We start from the raw sequence: 20,429 nt of genomic DNA on the forward strand, positions 1-20,429 counted from the left end.
TTCCACATCCTTGATGACAAGGCAACATTTGGGAATCCTTGTAGGGTTCATTTTAGAAGCTGTGTTATAACACTGAGTTCCTTCTTAATGCAAGGCGTGTAATAAAACTGAGTTCCTTTTTAATAGATGTTATAACACTGTGCTCCCTTTTGATAGGTGATGTGTTATAACACTGAGCTCTCTTTTAGTAGGTGTGTTATTACACTGAATTCCCTTTCAATGTGTGGTGTGTTATTGCACTGAGCTCCCTTTTAGTAGGTGTTTTTGCTATGCATTCCCTTTCAATGTGAGGTGTATTATAACACTGAGTTCTCTTTTAGTAGGTGTGTTATAACACTGAACTCCCTTTTAGTATGTGTGTTTTTACACCGAATTCCCTTTTAATGTGTTGTGTTGTAACACTGAGCTCCCTTTTAGTAGGTGTGTTTTTACACTTAGTTCCCTTTTAATGTGTTGTGTTGTAACACTGAGCTCTCTTTTAGTATGTGTGTAATAACACCAAGTTCCCTTTTAGTAGGTGTGTTTTTACACTGAATTCCCTTTTAATGTGTTGTGTTGTAACACTGAGCTCCCTTTTAGTAGGTGTGTTTTTACACTTAGTTACCTTTTAATGTGTTGTGTTGTAACACTGAGCTCTCTTTTAGTATGTGTGTTATAACACCAAGTTCCCTTTTAGTAGGTGTGTTTGTATACTGAGGTCCCTATTAGTACATGTGTTATATGTGGAGGGGAGGAGAGCAATGAATTCAACACTTGTTAAGGCTGACCTGGTCAAGTGCAACTTGCAGGAGAGGACGATGGGGAAAATAGTTTCAATGCAATTCAAGGAGGCATCGGACAAAAACAGAACATTAACGGACACAGAGTCATGAAGAAAATGAAACACCAACACACACCAGTTGTCACAGCAGTCCTTGCTTAGTTACCTCCCCTGATGTGGGATAAACCTCCCCTTATTTGAGTGTCAAAGTGATATCCAGCTACTCACCAGTTGTCATACATCAGACCGAAGGTGGACAGGGAGAAACATATGTAGAGCACATTAGTCACCACCATCTCCGTTGTGTAGTCCTGGAACACAAACACCATCACTGCATACAGGAAGGTAGGGGTATACTTATCAACACAAACGCCATCACTGTATATAGGCAGGTAGGGGTGTATACTGTACTTGTCAACACAAACACCATCACTGCATACAGGCAGGTAGGGGTGTATACTGTACTTGTCAACACAAACACCATCACTGCATACATGCAGGTAGGGGTGTACACTGCACTTGTCAACACAAACACCATCACTGCACTTGTCAACACAAACACCATCACTGCATACAGGAGGGAGGGGTGTATACTGTACTTGTCAACACAAACACCATCACTGCATACAGGAAGGTAGGGGTGTATACTGCACTTGTCAACACAAACACCATCACTGCACTTGTCAACACAAACACCATCACTGCATACAGGAAGGTAGGGGTGTATACTTGTCAACACAACACAAACACCATCACTGCACTTGTCAACACAAACACCATCACTGCATACAGGAAGGTAGGGGTGTATACTGCACTTGTCAACACAAACACCATCACTGCATACAGGCAGGTAGGGGTGTATACTGTACACTTGTCAACACAAACACCATCACTGCATACAGGAAGGTAGGGGTGTATACTGCACTTGTCAACACAAACACCATCACTGCACTTGTCAACACAAACACCATCACTGCATACAGGACAGGTAGGGGTGTATACTGCACTTGTCAACACAAACACCATCACTGCATACAGGAAGCAGGGGCACAACACAAACACCATCACTGCATACAGGCAGGTAGGGGTGTATACTGCACTTGTCAACACAAACACCATCACTGTACTTGTCAACACAAACACCATCACTGCATACAGGCAAGTAGGGGTCTATACTGCACTTGTCAACACAAACACCATCACTGCATACAGGAAGGGAGGGGTATATACTGCACTTGTCAACACAAACACCATCACTGCATACAGGCAGGTAGGGGTGTATACTGTACTTGTCAACACAAACACCATCACTGCATACAGGCAGGTAGGGGTGTATACTGTACTTGTCAACACAAACACCATCACTGCATACAGGCAGGTAGGGGTGTATACTGTACTTGTCAACACAAACACCATCACTGCATACAGGCAGGTAGGGGTGTATATGCTGTACTTGTCAACACAAACACCATCACTGCATACAGGAAGGTAGGGGTGTATACTGTACTTGTCAACACAAACACCATCACTGCACTACTGTCAACACAAACACCATCACTGCATACAGGAAGGTAGGGGTGTATACTGCACTTGTCAACACAAACACCATCACTGCACTTGTCAACACAAACACCATCACTGCATACAGGAAGGTAGGGGTGTATACTGCACTTGTCAACACAAACACCATCACTGCACTAGGGGTGTATACTGTACTTGTCAACACAAACACCATCACTGCATACAGGAAGGTAGGGGTGTATACTGTACTTGTCAACACAAACACCATCACTGCATACAGGCAGGTAGGGGTGTATACTGTACTTGTCAACACAAACACCATCACTGCATACAGGCAAACACCATCACTGCATAGGGGTGTATACTGCACTTGTCAACACAAACACCATCACTGCAGGTAGGGTGTATACTTGTCAACACAAACACCATCACTGCATACAGGCAGGTAGGGTGTATACTGTACTTGTCAACACAAACACCATCACCGCATCAGGCTGCTGTACTTGTCAACACAAACACCATCACTGCATACAGGAAGGTAGGGGTGTATACTGTACTTGTCAACACAAACACCATCACTGCATATACAACACAAACACATCACCGCACATTGCAGGTATACTGTACAACACAAACACCATCACTGCATACAGGCAGGTAGGGGTGTATACTGTACTTGTCAACACAAACACCATCACTGCATACAGGGGGTGTATACAGGTAGGGGTGTATACTGTACTTGTCAACACAAACACCATCACTGCATACAGGAAGGTAGGGGTGTATGCTGTACTTGTCAACACAAACACCATCACTGCATACAGGCAGGTAGGGGTGTATACTGTACTTGTCAACACAAACACCATCACTGCATACAGGAAGGGTAGGGGTGTATACTGTACTTGTCAACACAAACACCATCACTGCATACAGGCAGGTAGGGGTGTATACTGTACTTGTCAACACAAACACCATCACTGCATACAGGCAGGTAGGGGTGTATACTGTACTTGTCAACACAAACACCATCACTGCATACAGGCAGGTAGGGGTGTATACTGTACTTGTCAACACAAACACCATCACTGCACTTGTCAACACAAACACCATCACTGCATACAGGAAGGTAGGGGTGTATACTGTACTTGTCAACACAAACACCATCACTGCATACAGGCAGGTAGGGGTGTATACTGTACTTGTCAACACAAACACCATCACTGCATACAGGCAGGTAGGGGTGTATACTGCACTTGTCAGCACTTGTCAAGCATGGTGTGTATACTTACTTGTCAACACAAACACCATCACTGCATACAGGCGGGGTGTATACTTGTGGCATGGAAGGTACAGGCGCATACAGGTAGGGGTGTATACTGTACTTGTCAACACAAACACCATCACTGCACTTGTCAACACAAACACCATCACTGCATACAGGCAGGTAGGGGTGTATACTGTACTTGTCAACACAAACACCATCACTGCATACAGGCAGGTAGGGGTGTATGCTGTACTTGTCAACACAAACACCATCACTGCATACAGGCAGGTAGGGGTGTATACTGTACTTGTCAACACAAACACCATCACTGCATACAGGAAGGTAGGGGTGTATGCTATACTTGTCAACACAAACACCATCACTGCATACAGGCAGGTAGGGGTGTATACTGTACTTGTCAACACAAACACCATCACTGCATACAGGCAGGTAGGGGTGTATACTGTACTTGTCAACACAAACACCATCACTGCATACAGGCAGGTAGGGGTGTATACTGTACTTGTCAACACAAACACCATCACTGCATACAGGCAGGTAGGGGTGTATACTGTACTTGTCAACACAAACACCATCACTGCATGTATACAGGCAGGTATACAGGCGGGTGTATACTGTACTTGTCAACACAAACACCATCACTGCATACAGGCAGGTAGGGGTGTATACTGTACTTGTCAACACAAACACCACATCACCATCACTGCATACATGCAGGTAGGGGTGTATACTGCACTTGTCAACACAAACACCATCACTGCATACAGGCAGGTAGGGGTGAATTCTGTACTTGTCAACACAAACACCATCACTGCATACAGGCAGGTAGGGGTCTATACTGCACTTGTCAACACAAACACCATCACTGCATATAGGCAGGCAGGGGTGTATACTATACTTGTCAACAGACCCACCCCCTACCCAACAGCACAAACACCATCACTGCATACAGGCAGGTAGGGGTGTATACTGCACTTGTCAACACAAACACCATCACTGCACACAGGAAGGCAGGGGTGTATACTGCACTTGTCTATCCCCCAAGGATGTGACGTACCTGTCTGTGTACAGAGAGGAGGAGGTGGCCCACAAGGATGAGATTTGACGTACCTGTCTGTGTACAGAGAGGAGGTAGCCCACAAGGATGAGATGTGACGTACCTGTCTGTGTACAGAGAGGAGTAGTAGTCCACAAGGATGAGATGTGACGTACCTGTCTGTGCACAGAGAGGAGGAGGTAGCCCACAAGGATGTGATGTGACGTACCTGTCTGTGTACAGAGAGGAGGAGGTGGCCCACAAGGATGAGATGTGACGTACCTGTCTGTGTACAGAGAGGAGGTAGCCCACAAGGATGTGACGTACCTGTCTGTGTACAGAGAGGAGTAGTAGCCCACAAGGATGAGATGTGACGTACCTGTCTGTGAACAGAGAGGAGGAGGTAGCCCACAAGGATGAGATGTGACGTACCTGTCTGTGAACAGAGAGGAGGAGGTAGCCCACAAGGATGAGATGTGACGTACCTGTCTGTGTACAGAGAGGAGGAGGTAGCCCACAAGGATGAGATGTGACGTACCTGTCTGTGTACAGAGAGGAGGAGGTAGTCCACAAGGATGAGATGTGACGCACCTGTCTGTGTGTACAGAGAGGAGGAAGTGGCCCACAAGGATGAGATGTGACGCACCTGTCTGTGTGTACAGAGAGGAGGAGGTAGTCCACAAGGATGAGATGTGATGTACCTGTCTGTGTACAGAGAGGAGGAGGTGGCCCACAAGGATGAGATGTGACGTACCTGTCTGTGTACAGAGAGGAGGAGGTGGCCCACAAGGATGAGATGTGACGTACCTGTCTGTGTACAGAGAGGAGGAGGTAGCCCACAAGGATGAGATGTGACGTACCTGTCTGTGAACAGAGAGGAGGAGGTGGCCCACAAGGATGAGATGTGGACGTACCTGTCTGTGTACAGAGAGGAGGAGGGTGGCCCACAAGGATGAGATGTGACGCACCTGTCTGTGTACAGAGAGGAGGAGGTAGCCCACAAGGTAGCCACCTGTCTGTGTACAAGAGAGGAGGAGGTAGCCAACAAAGATGATGAGATGTGACGTACCTGTCTGTGTACAGAGAGGAGGAGGTAGTCCACAAGGATGAGATGTGATGTACCTGTCTGTGTACAGAGAGGAGGAGGTGGCCCACAAGGATGAGATGTGACGTACCTGTCTGTGTACAGAGAGGAGGAGGTGGCCCACAAGGATGAGATGTGACGTACCTGTCTGTGAACAGAGAGGAGGAGGTGGCCCACAAGGATGAGATGTGACGTACCTGTCTGTGTACAGAGAGGAGGAGGTGGCCCACAAGGATGAGATGTGACGTACCTGTCTGTGTACAGAGAGGAGGAGGTGGCCCACAAGGATGAGATGTGACGTACCTGTCTGTGTACAGAGAGGAGGAGGTAGCCCACAAGGATGTGACGTACCTGTCTGTGTACAGAGAGGAGGAGGTAGCCCACAAAGATGAGATGTGACGTACCTGTCTGTGTACAGAGAGGAGGAGGTGGCCCACAAGGATGAGATGTGACGTACCTGTCTGTGTACAGAGAGGAGGAGGTAGCCGGCAATGATGGCAGTGAAGTGGGTCCATATATAGACACTGATGCTGACGGGCACACTGTGGTCATACTTCCTCACTGGGGACTCCACCTATACACAACACACAGAAAATATCATGCTGACCTTGTCCAATTATATGGGCAAAGTATATGGGCAAAGTACATAGTGTGTCTTGCAATTGTAAATGTGCTTCCCAGAACAAAGAATCATTATTCCTTCTTTAAAGGGGCACTGATCTAGAGCGATTAATGTTTCTCGTCAACAGTCTAATAACGAAACCAAGTAGCATGCTGGTCATTACCTGCTCCCTCGACCGTGACGGACACGGGGACTGGGCTACTGTCAACCGTGAAAGAATTTCTTCAACCTAAACAATGGGACATTAGGAAGAGTGGATGCCCATCAGATGCTAGTCTGTAAGATGCCGTTATTTGAAAATATCCCCGGTAGTTCTTGACTGATAGCAATAAAGTATCCCAGCACTGTAGGCTTTTCAGATTTTGTAATGCTTGGATGGAATAGTGACTGATCCAATTTGATCCTATTTCTGTACTTTTTACCGTGATATTTAATCATGTCTCGTAAAAATATGTTTATTACCTATGATATTAAAAACACACATTTGATTTATTTGAATCCGTAAACTAAACAACCCCACTTTGCCATTGCTAGTAAAATTTGAAAACTTACTTAGGTACATAGGTATATACATAAAGTTTTTAACTTAAGTACACAGCAAATGCTTATATGTATTTCTTATGCAGCAAAGAAGTTCCGTTCGTATCCTCAAAACAGTGTCGGTCAATAAGTTTTTTTCATTGAAATTGCATGTAATATAGCGATTACTACTCCCTTTCTGAAACCCATGTTTGATGGTATAAACCTACACGTTATTTGTCATCATTCACTTGATGGTCAGTTACAGAATTTATAACAGGTATAATTAGTGGTAACACCACTCAGATTACCGGTACCCGACAAAGGGTCCCATTTGGCATTTCTCGTGTCTGGAGTAAATACTCAACATTTAAGGTCTGATGTGGCAAATGTATTACATGTTATGTAATATGCGAATGGAAGTGCAGCAAGAGCAATTATCAGCTGAGTTACAAAAACAAACATTGATCAAAGGATTAACCGATAACATGCTGATTGATTAACTGCTTTTATCTTGCACAGAGGATTTGTCAAAGGTAGTGTTTATGTGTGTAGATTTACTAATCTATACTGAATACACCCTGTGGTAAAGTACCTGTGTAAAAACAACATCCTTCCTTCAAAGGATTAACCGCCAATACGTTGATTGATTGTTCATTATTAGCTAACTAAATTACTTTTTTTTTAAGAATGGCGGACATCATGCAATTAGTTGCCAGGTGTGCTATCATGGGTGACCAATGAGACTATACACCAATGTGAAACACCTGAAACAGTCCGTGATCAGTTGAGAAACTACCACTATAGTCATAACGATATATCACATTTTCCCATATTAGACTGTTAAAAGGCACATGGGATTCTTTGTCAGCTGCAGATGAATGGCATCTCATTCCTTTATGTGGATATTGATGGATACATTCCTCGAACAAGGTAATAGTCTGATATTGTTGTTATAACTTTAGTCTGTTTTAATTTTAATATTTTTGCATTTTGTTTCTATTCATTTGTTGTAGCATTCAACAGAATCATTTTTCCGCCGTGAAGTATGAGACAGACAACATACGCCAGGTTGCACATAGGGCGTGTGTATGAATATGATTCACGTTGGCAATCTATAATATATTTCCACTTTTTTTTCCTTCTTCTTCTCCTTCTACAGTCATGTTATAAATTCACTATAAATATAAGCAGATCGTGTGCCTTTTATTAAGTTTCAAAATGCATACAAATATGATAATAAACTAATTGGAAATTTTAACTATCAATTGTATATTTATAAACTTATCCATCTCACGGTATGCACCTCTCTCTTCGTCTTCGACCCATATGTGGAAACGTGCTGTAGGCTAAGTTGAATCAAAACTTCTTGGCCTCTGTACCACCTGACCTCTGGCCCCACTCCGATAGCATGACCTGTCAATCATCTCTATAAGCGTGCAGTGCGCTCAGATGATCATGTGACGTCCCCTAGCTGTCATTCTCATCTTGGAGCTTCCAGTAATCTGTGATGTGGGGCAGGTCGGGTGGGTATCCATCGCATGAGATAGGATAAGTATATAAATATAAAATTTATAGTTAAAATTTCCAAATTTTTAAATTTACCCTATCTCACGGTATGCATTATCCCACGGTTGGCTGGTGGGCCGCAGATTACCCTGTGTCAATTCTACAACCGTGAGGTCGCATAACACAAGGAGGCCAGGAGAAAGCACCAACTCCCAATATGCTAACTCCAATGGGTTGCTTCTGATAACCCCTTAGCTTACACAGCACAAAAACTCTAAGGACTGCGCGGTCCCGAATTAATGTGGTTTTCAGCCGCAACTTTTTACAAGTTTGGCAAGTAAACCTCGCCTCCCCGCGATTTATCAAGTGACCCCAGTGAATTTACGTCGAAGACCTTAATCTGGACAGTCCCTGCTTTGAAACTACCCCCCACAGACACACGCTGGAAGGCAGCGAAAGATGGAATAGCCCGGTTGCTCAATTCGTTTAACGTTCAGTGCCAATCCCCCTAACTTTCCAAAGGTGAGAAAGGACTTAGGACCGGAACGCTTCGAAAACCACGTAGGTAATCCGAAATCAACACTTCACTGACGTAATTGCTCAGAGAGTAGAGGTCAGTATGTGGAGTGTCGACCACCTCTGCATGTATCACAAGACTGGCCTCTCAGTCTATCGAGTCATGAGTATGGCAGTGCAAACACGCCCTCTTTCCCTAGGTGAGGTGGTGTATGCCCAAATATAATCCATACCAATAAGAAAGATAGGATCGATATCCTTCATTGATATAGGAAATGCAAGACCGACACGAAGGTAGGAACTGCATCTTATCTGCGTTTGCAAGCCGACGACAACTGCTGCCCTAGAACCAATGGACCCAGTTGGTGAAGACCTTCCACGTCAGTGACAGACAGATCCTGGTGGTAGGGTGAGGCGAAGATCGAGTCTAATCTCCAAAAACAACCCTCCATGATGCTGTGAAGGGAACAGTTCTGTGTAGCACCATCGTAGAGGCCAAGGCTCTTGTCTCATACGTGTTGGCCGTAGTAGGAGGAGGAAGGTCAGCGTTGGCGTAGGCATGAAGGATGGTAGATAACATCCAGAATGCCAGTGTGGTACGAGAGAGCTGTGTAGATGAGGCAGGCGACAGAGGAATAAACAGTCTCTTGCGTAACCTACGATGGTCCTTGGAGGCAGCTAAATAGACCTGTAAAGTCCGGACAGGACATATGGAGAGATCCTCGATGTCGTCAGGGCCCAGAATAGTGGACAGCGGCGGAATGGCGAATAGTCTGTCCGGCTGTCCAGGGAACTGGTTTCAGCGACGAGATCCCACCTCAAACCAGGGAGGACTTTGGCATGTCTGGTCCTGTAGAAGCGCAACTGGGTGACATCTAGTGCGTGAAGCTCGGAGATGCAGCAGCAGTCGCAAGAGCCAGGTGGAAGAAAGTCTTAAATGTGACATGCTCGAAATCCTTCTCCGCCAGAGGTTTGTGTTCCTGAGATGGTTAAGAACCATGGACAGGTCCCAGGCTGGTGGCCGGAACTTCCGGGATTGATCAGCAACTTGAAAGATCTGTGGAGAGACTGGAGCTCAGGGACAGTTGACACCTTTCCACCCATAGCCGGTGCAATAACTGTGTTAAGCGAGGCCAGGTACGTAGACAAGGTTCAATTCCTTGGAAGTTCTAGGATGCTGGAGGTACTCCGCGACCATCTGTGGCGATGCTGTAGTGGGAGATACAATACCCTTCGCCTTGCAGTACTCTTCAAAATTCTTCCATAGTCATCACAGAGAGACCTGGTGGAAGTTTGGTGCACTGTGGTAATCACCGTAGCGAAACACTTGGAATATCCTTTTGCAGTTAGCAATTCATGTAAATGCACCAGGCGTGAAGATGGAGTATGAGCGGACACCAATGCAGCTGATCGGAGTGAAGATGAACCAGAAGATTTGCACGATCGGGAAGTGGTACTGGAATGGGTCGGCCAAGTCTTGCAAGTCTACGAACAAACTTCTGGAAGGCACAAAGTCTGGAACACCTGCGGATGCAGTTTCCACTCCATCGGGTATGGTCCAACCGGACGGGATGGAGAATCTGCAATGACATACTTCACGCCTGGGATGTGATTGGCCTGGACCGTGATGTTGAGAGAGTCCACTAACTGGAAAAACTGTTGTGTCCACTGAAGAAGCTGAGGAGAACCCGTGGATCCCATTTGATTCATGTGCCACACGACTGCAGCATAGTCCAATCAAATCAAAAGCTTGGTTGATTGTAACAGGTGTTGCCAATGAGTGATTGCAAGAATCACTGCCCTGAGCTCCAAAACGTTCATGTGACATGCGCGGTCTGCGGGAGACCACAGCCCTGCCACCTGCTGATTGAGAAGGTGAGCTCCCAACCTGTGTAGAGAGGCGACTACATACAGGTGATGTACTGGAGCAAACGGCCTTAAAGAGACTCCGCCGCAAACATTCTACACGTCCAACCACGACTGAAGATGGGGATGGAGCACTGGAGAAAGAGAGATCAAGGCGTGAGGGTCGCCGATCCTGATGTGTGGACACAGAAAATATTGGAGAGGCCGTAGTTGAAGCTATCCCCTGAGAGTCACAGCTTGAACTGGCGTCAACAGACCCAGAAGTTCTTGCCACTGACGAAGAATCTTGGGTTGCGAAAGCACTAGGGGTACCATAGAAACTCCAGCACAGACATTCAGTTCATCGAGCCACCACTGAAGGACTGGACGAAGTGGTTCTGGAAGGTGAAGCAATTCCTTCGGGTTCAGTTGACAGCCTCGAGATACGGGCGTGGAAATCGCTGTATCGCCGAAGTAGGAGATGGCTTCTGTACGTTGGGGCTTGAGCTGATGTCAGAAGGCCTAGTAACTATTGCCACTGAAGAAGGAATCTCTCCTGAGATAGGATACATTCGATTAGACAAGCCAGCATGACAGTACTGAAGAAGTGCTGAATGTAGTAGGTTCGTGGCATGGAGATTGTCAGTCAATCTACAGGAACGTTCAAATTGTACACATAGTGATGCAGGTCGTATAATCAGTGATCGCAGTAACGTATGGTTCGCCAAATGAAGTGTTGGTCCACCAGATGGAGTGAAAAAAGATAGTAGATGCGAGGCATGTGATCGTCAATCTACCGGAACATTCGTAAAGTTGATGGATTGGGGGAGGTAAAAAGACCAGTGACCCCAGGAAGGGAGACGAAGGTAGTGAAATCGATGCCTGCGGACAGTCCGGACATAGCTGCAGTGACCTCTGAACTGAGGGCTTAAGCTAAGAACCAAGTAACCCTAGCCAAAGTGAAAGCATTCTCAGGCAATTTTGTCTGACACCCTCGTTAAACTGTTTCTCTCGGCTGTCCGATGAAACTCTTACCAGGAATAGCACCATTCATCATCACTGGCAATTAAAGGCTGGGATAGTTATCCGCTTCGTGGGACCAAGACAAGTCTGTCAGGGCACTTCATAGTCACTGTAATCATCAAAAGTCTCCGGTAAACACACAGTAGTCCTCCATTGCAAATGCAACCCACAATGCAATAGTGACAAAAACCGGACAACACGGTCGTCGATTAACCATAAAATCCGGGTAAATTGATGCTAGCTACTTGACCAAACATCACTGCTGGTACCACATGCAGAAACTGTGCATTACTAGACCAGCTTGATATTCAGGAATATTCCAAGACACTTCACTGAGTCTTGTTACTACAGACTACTCGTAGCAGCTGTGTGGTGTATCACTGGGTGTAATCGTGGTCTGTTTCGTCAACCTCAGCACCCTTCCTTTCAAATCATCGTCAAGTTTGTGGACAAATATGTCAAACTGGGTGGTTGTAGAGCTGATATCTACGTCGAAGGGTACATTCCTTGAATCGAATCATTCATCAAAGGTGAAGATCAGAGGGTAGATGATGGAGGAATCTTAAAACTCTGGGATCGTCAATCACCGCCGTAATGTAGAGGCCTGCGCTACTGACATAACTACTACCTCTGTACAACCAGCCGAAACGATGCACTAACTGGAAGCACGGCACTGGATGGAAGCGTTGATACATAAGAGAGCGGCACACTGGATGGAAGCGTTGATACATAAGAGAGCGGCACACTGGATGGAAGCGTTGATACATAAGAGAGCGGCGCACTGGAGTAAAGCGGCGCACTGGAGTAAAGCGGCACTCCGGATACTATCGGCGCACTAGTAGATTACCAGGAAGTGAATGAAAGTGGCGCATTGGGACAAAGCGTCGCACTGGATGAAAGCGCTCATTGGAGTGAACGCTCTGTATGTTCATAGACACCGTAGAAGCAGGAAGTGTAACCCCAAAAGCCAACCTGAACACCAGTAAAAACTGTAGAAATGAGGTAGCAACGCCAAAGTTGGAAGAAGTGTTGAGGGTTAACTGCAGCAGAAAAAGTCACTGTAGGTACCATAGTGTGCAAACTAGCAAACCTGTCATGATGACAGTATAGAGGTAATCAGATGATTCCGCGAAAGCTGACAGTTCAGCGAACACTGTCGGATTGGCCAATACTGTTGGAGTGGCGATCTGGTATGGTGCGGCGATCTGGTATGGTTCGGCAATCAGGATCGGTTCTGAGATCTAGGTTGGTTCGATGATCTGGATCGAAAAGGTGATCTGGTTCAGTACAGTGATCCGGTTCGGTCAAGTGATCTGGTTCGGCAGGGTGATCCGGTTCGGCCACATTCACGATCTAAAGCGCTGAGACAATCGGAACCGGTGCATTCGCCTAAAACGTCGTACCATACAGTAATGGTGTACAGGACTGAAAAGGTGTTCCAATCAAAAACAGTTCACTGGGTTGAATCGTTGTTCCATTGAAAATGACACACTGGTCTGAAGCGTTGATCTAATCGAAAAGGCACACTGGGCTGAGGCGTTGATCCAATCGAAAGCGGTGCACTGGGCTAATGTGTTGGACCGGGAGCGGTTAACTGAAGTGAAATGATGCACTGGTCTCTTCTTACCTTGTGAGAGCGACGCATTGGTACAAAGTGCCGGACCCAACTGAAACGACGCTCTGGCCCAAATGACGAACCAAACACAAGCGTACTGCTGTAGATCCGCTGTGGAGCGTCGAATTGTGTGAGAGTGACGCACTGGAGTACACTCGACCCATACATAATCGGCACACTAGAGCGTAACACCGAATGGAAGCGGTGCACTAGACAGAAAAACGCCGAACTAACAGGGATTGTTGAACTTGATATTGTCACTGGGGTTTGAGGGATCGCCGTAGACAAGCTCGCACTATAATAAATCATTGTAGGTAAGTTAAATGCCGATCCAGAAAATACGAGACACATTGCCAGTTGGCGCTGACAATGCCGTATCAGGTGTTTGAGAAAAGTCACAAGAACTGTCAATCGGGACTGTGACGGCGAAGTATGAAGTTCACTACCCGAGTTGGGGGAGTCATCCTGTCCTGATACTGGACTCGGAAAAACCAACGTAATTCTCGCTGAGGTAGGAATCCGATGCTGCATCGAGAAATCTTCGTCTGGTGATGGTGATAAACGGCAGCTATTTAGTAATTGATCTTTGAGACAATTACAGAAGTTGTATTATTTTTCCTGCCGCTGATCCTCACCCACTGTAGGTTGATTGTATCGGATGGTGTGACAGGCTTCACCGTTGATCTTATTGTTCCCATTCCACGATAACTGAGCATGCTTCATCATCCAAATTGGCACAATAAGAGCAACGGTGAAGCCTGTCACACCATCTGATACAATCAACCTACAGTGGGTGAGGATCAGCGGCAGGAAAAATACTTCTGTAATTGTCTCAAAGATCAATTACTTCCTCATGATAAAAAGTAGAGACGAGTGGCAGACAGAACATAACACACGTCCACAGCAGTGGGCGACATTAAAGAGAATGACAACTAGGGGACGTCACATGATCATCTGAGCGCACTGCATGCTTATAGAGATGATTGGCGGGTCATGCTATTGGAGTGGGGCCAGAGGTCAGGTGGTACAGAGGCCAAGAAGTTTTGACTCAACTTAGCCTACAGCACCTTTTTACATATGGGTCAAAGACGAAGAGAGAGGTGCATACCGTGAGATAGGATAAGTTTAAAAATGTAGTATTATAAGACAAAATATAAAGACGTACTTTGACTTTATTTTTCAGTCCTAACATGTTCTAACACTGGCAGATGGTTAAACTTCAAAATGTTTTCATTTGTTATCATAATAATGAAGATGGATATATTATCGAGTAAAAAAGATTTCATCTTTGTTGATCAGTCTATCAATTGTGCATTTGGGTGGCGCAGCAGAGGTTACGAACTAGTCAAGAATTCTGGGATATCATCTGGGTACTCACGGGAGAAAAACAATAACAAAAGCAACAACCAGTCCACGGAAATTGCTCTGGATCAGTGCCCCTTTAAGTGGGACTCAGAAGCTGGTATGATGAAGAGGATAAAAGTTTTCTGAAGAGGAACAATTTTTATGGATGCATCTATTGCAATAAAGAAGTTGCTCATCCATAAAATTTGTTCCACTTTAAAGAGACATTATCTTTAACATTACAGCTATGCATAATAAATTCTTCTTGTGTTTGACTATATGTTTACTTGGTTTGTCTGTGTAATGGTCATGAACATTGAGGTGTGAACACTTCAACGACAATTATCTTTGCACATGATGGGGATGTCGCCTTGAAGAAAATTTATCACAGACACTCATCACATAACTGTATTTCTCACCAGAATGGAAATGTTTCTGATTTGTAAGACAGTTGACAATTAATATCAGCTCTAATGAAACAAACAACTGTACTTTATGTGTCATTGTATGAAGACAGGACTAATCATATCGCATCCAGTAAAGACATGGCTGACATTACCTCTGGCAAGTCTTCCTTACATCCGAGGCGAGGCTTGCCAGGCTCCCATCCAGGGCCTTTTAAGATGACGGACAGCTTGTTGCCAAGCCCTTCTATGTTCTTTACTGATTTAATTATGTGCTTCAGATGACACAACTGTACCATGACAGGCTCCCAGGTTCCCAGGGGATGGACAAGGCCATACACAACCGGTGCCTCTTCCTGCTGGAAGGTACCTGGAACACACAACAATACAGTCACAAACTATTGCCACAGTGTTGAAAAATACAGTCACAGACCAGTCATCACCATAGTGTTACACAATACACTCACAGACCAGTCATCACCACATTGTTACACAATACAGTCACAGACCAGTCATCACCACATTGTTACACAATACAGTCACAGACCAGTCATCACCACAGTGTAACACAGACCAGTCATACAGTCACAGACCAGTCATCACATCACCACTGTGTAACACAATACAGTCACAGACCAGTCATCACCATAGTGTTACACAATACAGTCACAGACCAGTCATCACCATAGTGTTACACAATACACTCACAGACCAGTCATCACCACATTGTTACATAATACACTCACAGACCAGTCATCACCACAGTGTAACACAATACAGTCACAGACCAGTCATCACCACATTGTTACACAATACAGTCACAGACCAACCATCACCACATTGTTACACAATAGAGTCACAGACCAGTCATCACCACATTGTTACACAATACACTCACGGACCAGTCATCACCATAGTGTTACACAATACAGTCACAGACCAGTCATCACCACATTGTTACATAATACAGTCACAGACCAGTCATCACCACAGTGTAACACAATACAGTCACAGACCAGTCATCACCACAGTGTAACACAATACACTCACAGACCAGTCATCACCACCTTGTTACATAATACAGTCACGGACCAGTCATCACCACAGTGTTACACAATACTGTCACAGACCAGTAATCACCATAGTGTTACACAATACACTCACAGACCAGTCATCACCATAGTGTTATACAATATACTCACAGACCAGTCATCACCACCTTGTTACATATTACAGTCACGGACCAGTCATCACCATAGTGTTACACAATACACTCACAGACCAGTATCACTCACAGACCAATACACTCATCACCACCAGTGTTACACAATACAGTCACAGACCAGTCATCACCATAGTGTTACACAATACACTCACAGACCAGTCATCACCATAGTGTTACACAATACACTCACAGACCAGTCATCACCATTGTGTTACACAATACAGTCACAGACCAGTCATCACCACAGTGTTGCACAATACAGTCACCGACCAACCATCACCATAGTGTTACACTATACAGTCACCGACCAACCATCACCACAGTGTTACACAATACAGTCACAGACCAGTCATCACCACATTGTTACACAATACACTCACAGACCAGTCATCATCATAGTGTTACACAATACTGTCACAGACCAGTCATCACCACATTGTGTTCACTGACTGACTGACTGAGTTTAGTTTTACGCCGCTTTTAGCAATATTCCAGTCACAGATCAGTCATCACCACATTGTTACACCAGAAATGGGCTTAACACATTGTGCCCATGTGGGGAATACATTGTGTTCACAATACACTCACAGACCAGTCATCACCATAGTGTTACACAATACAGTCACAGACCAGTCATCACCACAGTGTTACACAATACAGTCACCGACCAACCATCACCATAGTGTTACACAATACAGTCACAGACCAACCATCACCACATTGTTACACAATACAGTCACAGACCAGTCATCACCACATTGTTACACAATACAGTCACAGACCAGTCATCACCACATTGTTACACAATACAGTCACAGACCAGTCATCACCAGTGTTACACAATACAGTCACAGACCAGTCATCACCAGTGTTACACAATACAGTCACAGACCAGTCATCACCAGTGTTACACAATACAGTCACAGACCAGTCATCACCAGTGTTACACAATACAGTCACAGACCAGTCATCACCAGTGTTACACACATCTGAGAGGATCGCCCTTTTGTGAACAGCATGTTATCACCAACAAGTGCATCCTCACCAAACAGTATGTCCCATATGATGAGCGTGCCGCCGTAGTTCTTGTCGATGCAGTAGGGGTTGCGGCCATGGTGGACACGGTGGTGGCTTGGGGTGTTGATAATGTACTCTAAGGGGCCAAGCTTCGTTATTGTCTGGTGAAGCATTTTTACAATTTATTACTAGTCACAGCATCTACACTGTGATATTTGTCTGCCTCAAGCTGACGTAAGAAAAGGATGGTAGATCAGTCATTCAACAAACAAAGTTTGCTCTACTCCCATGTGCAATGTATTAAAGAATAGTTTGATCTGAATTACAGTTAAAGCAGGTGGATGTTTGCATTGTGTGAGAGATGGTTGAAATAATCAGTAACATTTCAAGATGACAATATTCAAATATTGTTTCAAGAAACTATTTCATTGACCAAAATAAATATATGGCAGTATTGAAAGCATGTTGTTAGCAAAGAATATGCAATGTCGCAGCGAAGGTAATTTGGACAGTCACAATGTCAGCCCATAATGACGTTAGTATAATCAGCACCTTTAATCCTTCAGCAATGCACCTTAGAAATTCTTACACATGTCATGATACTATCACGCATCCAGTTCATGACAACAACACATACCTGGCTGAGGGGTCAGCGTCTGAAAAACAGCCTCAGTCGATATGGAACAGATTGATTTTTGCTTCCTGAAGTACTGACACCTGCCACAGTAGTGGAATAACAACAGATTTTGCAGGACTTACCTCAGTGTGTATCCAGAACTGGTAGAGGATGCAGAACTGGTTGTGGACGCAGAAGATGGAGGGTGGAACACACAGCGCCATTGGCATGTAGAAGACCTGGGGACAGAACATGGCTGATAAAAGGATGATACCAGTGGCATGTAGAAGACCTTGGGACAGAACATGGCTGATTAAAGGATGATACCAATGGCATGTAGAAGACCTGGGGACAGAACATGGCTGATAAATAGTCAGGTTGCACATTGAATGAGTCATGAGTCGTGCACGGAGAAAACAAAAAAAGCAAACAAACAAGGAGTATGTGAGTTTAGTTTTACCCCGCACTCAGCAATATTCCAGTTGTATGGCAGTGGTGTGTAAATAATTGAGTCTGGACCAGACAATCCAGTGATCAACAGCATGAGCATTGTTCTAAACAACTGGGAAACAATGATGTGTCAACCAAGTCAGCGAGCCTGACCACTCGATCCTGTTAGTTGCCTCTTATGACAAGCATGGGCTAACGAAGATCAATTCTCACCCGCCATCTTCACGGTTCACACACTAAACAAAGCACAATGCAATGTATTCAGTATGACTTTGAATAGTGATTTAGATCAAACATTCTGCTGAATAACCATATTCAAGGAATGCATTGAAAGAAATACTCTCGACAGTAAAACTGCAGTCTTTGATAAACTATACTCGGCATTATAACTGAAGGGTCTCTGGTGTATGTAGGCTGTCAAACAGGAATATATGCAATGTGTCTGGGGATGTGGACAATGTGAAGCAGGGTTTTACATTACGCGTGATTCCTGTGTATTTGACGCAACAATTTTCTGAAAGACTCTTAAAATATTATCATACGAGTCAAGCTTGACGCAAGTTTTATGAGTGACCCTCAGAATTCAGTTCAATGAAATCGATTTGATAAGTAAACAAAAATAGTTTATTGCAAACTGCGTTGAAAACGCTTGTGTTAATAACAGAAAGTACGGAACACCGAGTGGTTAAAAATAGAACTATGCGGCAATGCGGTAAAGATACCAGCCAATAGCATTTGAGTACTATGTTTTGGTCATTTAAGCATGGCCAGTCCTGCTCGGAAACAGCGTCGCTTGAATCATTTTTCATTAATGAAAGCGAGAGAAGCAAATCTCCTTACGTTTCTAATGATGATACAAATAAATCAAGCACTAAAACCAACTTCAAATCAGAGTCAATAAAATCATGACCTGTGATATGTGTATTCAGCTTATGTACGAAAGATACCATTTTGATACTGATTTTAAGGGTCAAGGGTACTATTTGTGAACTAATCATATAAATGACAATACAACACTAAACAACAAACTCTTTGCAAAAATCTTGCTTTTTGATTTACACATAGCACCACTAAAATTTTCATGACTCCCAAATATTGAAAATGACTCCCAAAAATAAATACTGAGTCACCATGACTCTCATTTTTCAAAGTCTGTGTAAAACCCTGGTGATGAACAGCTGAAACACATGCTGTTTATGTCTGTGTTACCCTGACAGTAGGCTTTTATGTAGCTGGGAACTGGGCAATGTTTAAAAACAATGAAGTGCAAGACTGAAGATGACAGATAAAGCAACTGAGCAGCTCTCTTAAAAGTTGAAAATGCAAAAATTTTTAATACCTTAATCTATTATTATCTGCAGGAACTCTTAAAAATGATGCTGAGTATTTATTGTGATGCTTCAATAAACCTGTTGTTCTGTGTGTAGGACAATGTGGCTACCCTGGCTGCACCTGCTGTAATCTGACCATCACAAAGATCAAACACAGCTGCACTTACATACCTTGAATAACCAATGTACAAGCTCTGTCAACTCACCCATTGGAAATATTTCAATATAGCCGACTGTCGGAGAGCTGTGGTCAAATTATAATCCTCTGAGCTGTGGTGGGCTTGGTGTCCTGCCCACAGCAGGTTGACCTCTAGAACACAAGAAGTATACATACAATCTGTCAGTCAGATAACCAGCCATCATAGCAACACACCCACTCATCAAACAACCATTACTGTTAAACTAGGCAAACATACACTTTTACTCAACAACAATTAAATTTCAATTGCCCAAATTTCATTTTATTCTAAAACTGGTGTCAATCCGAACAACGCTTCGACAGAAACCATTCCAGGTTCTGTCCACTGGAGTTAACACATCTGGTTCCATCAACACCGTGTATCATCAACTTGGGAAAGGCAGCATGTGAAGGGAAATTGCAATTTATTGAACCTGTCCAAACCGGGAGAATTGCTGTTTGTAATGTAGGCATCAATAACAAGACCACAGTTAAGCTCAGTGATGAATGGCTTTTACAATAGACAGTC

At 44.4% G+C, this 20,429-nt stretch overlaps 1 protein-coding gene and 1 long non-coding RNA gene across 2 annotated transcripts in view; one reads left to right on the forward strand and one right to left on the reverse strand.

Moving 5' to 3' along the window:
• The window catches only part of LOC124284682 (alkylglycerol monooxygenase-like), a 78,233-nt gene that overhangs the window by 1,322 nt on the left and 56,482 nt on the right, over window positions 1-20,429 (reverse strand). Inside the window, exons 4-9 of the mRNA XM_046720783.1 lie at window positions 19,929-20,032; window positions 18,085-18,180; window positions 17,354-17,486; window positions 15,239-15,453; window positions 6,144-6,260; window positions 989-1,071 (exon numbers count right to left, since the gene is read on the reverse strand). Of these exons, the coding sequence (XP_046576739.1) occupies window positions 989-1,071; window positions 6,144-6,260; window positions 15,239-15,453; window positions 17,354-17,486; window positions 18,085-18,180; window positions 19,929-20,032 (748 nt within the window). The remainder of the gene's footprint in view (window positions 1-988; window positions 1,072-6,143; window positions 6,261-15,238; window positions 15,454-17,353; window positions 17,487-18,084; window positions 18,181-19,928; window positions 20,033-20,429) is intronic.
• On the forward strand, window positions 163-946 carry LOC124284698. Its single transcript, XR_006900619.1, has 2 exons — window positions 163-258; window positions 421-946. It is a non-coding gene; the product is annotated as an uncharacterized LOC124284698 (long non-coding RNA).

This window comes from Haliotis rubra, unplaced genomic scaffold, assembly GCF_003918875.1.
Source record: "Haliotis rubra isolate DU_JTF1 unplaced genomic scaffold, ASM391887v1 Scf342, whole genome shotgun sequence".
NCBI classification, from domain to species: domain Eukaryota; kingdom Metazoa; phylum Mollusca; class Gastropoda; order Lepetellida; family Haliotidae; genus Haliotis; species Haliotis rubra.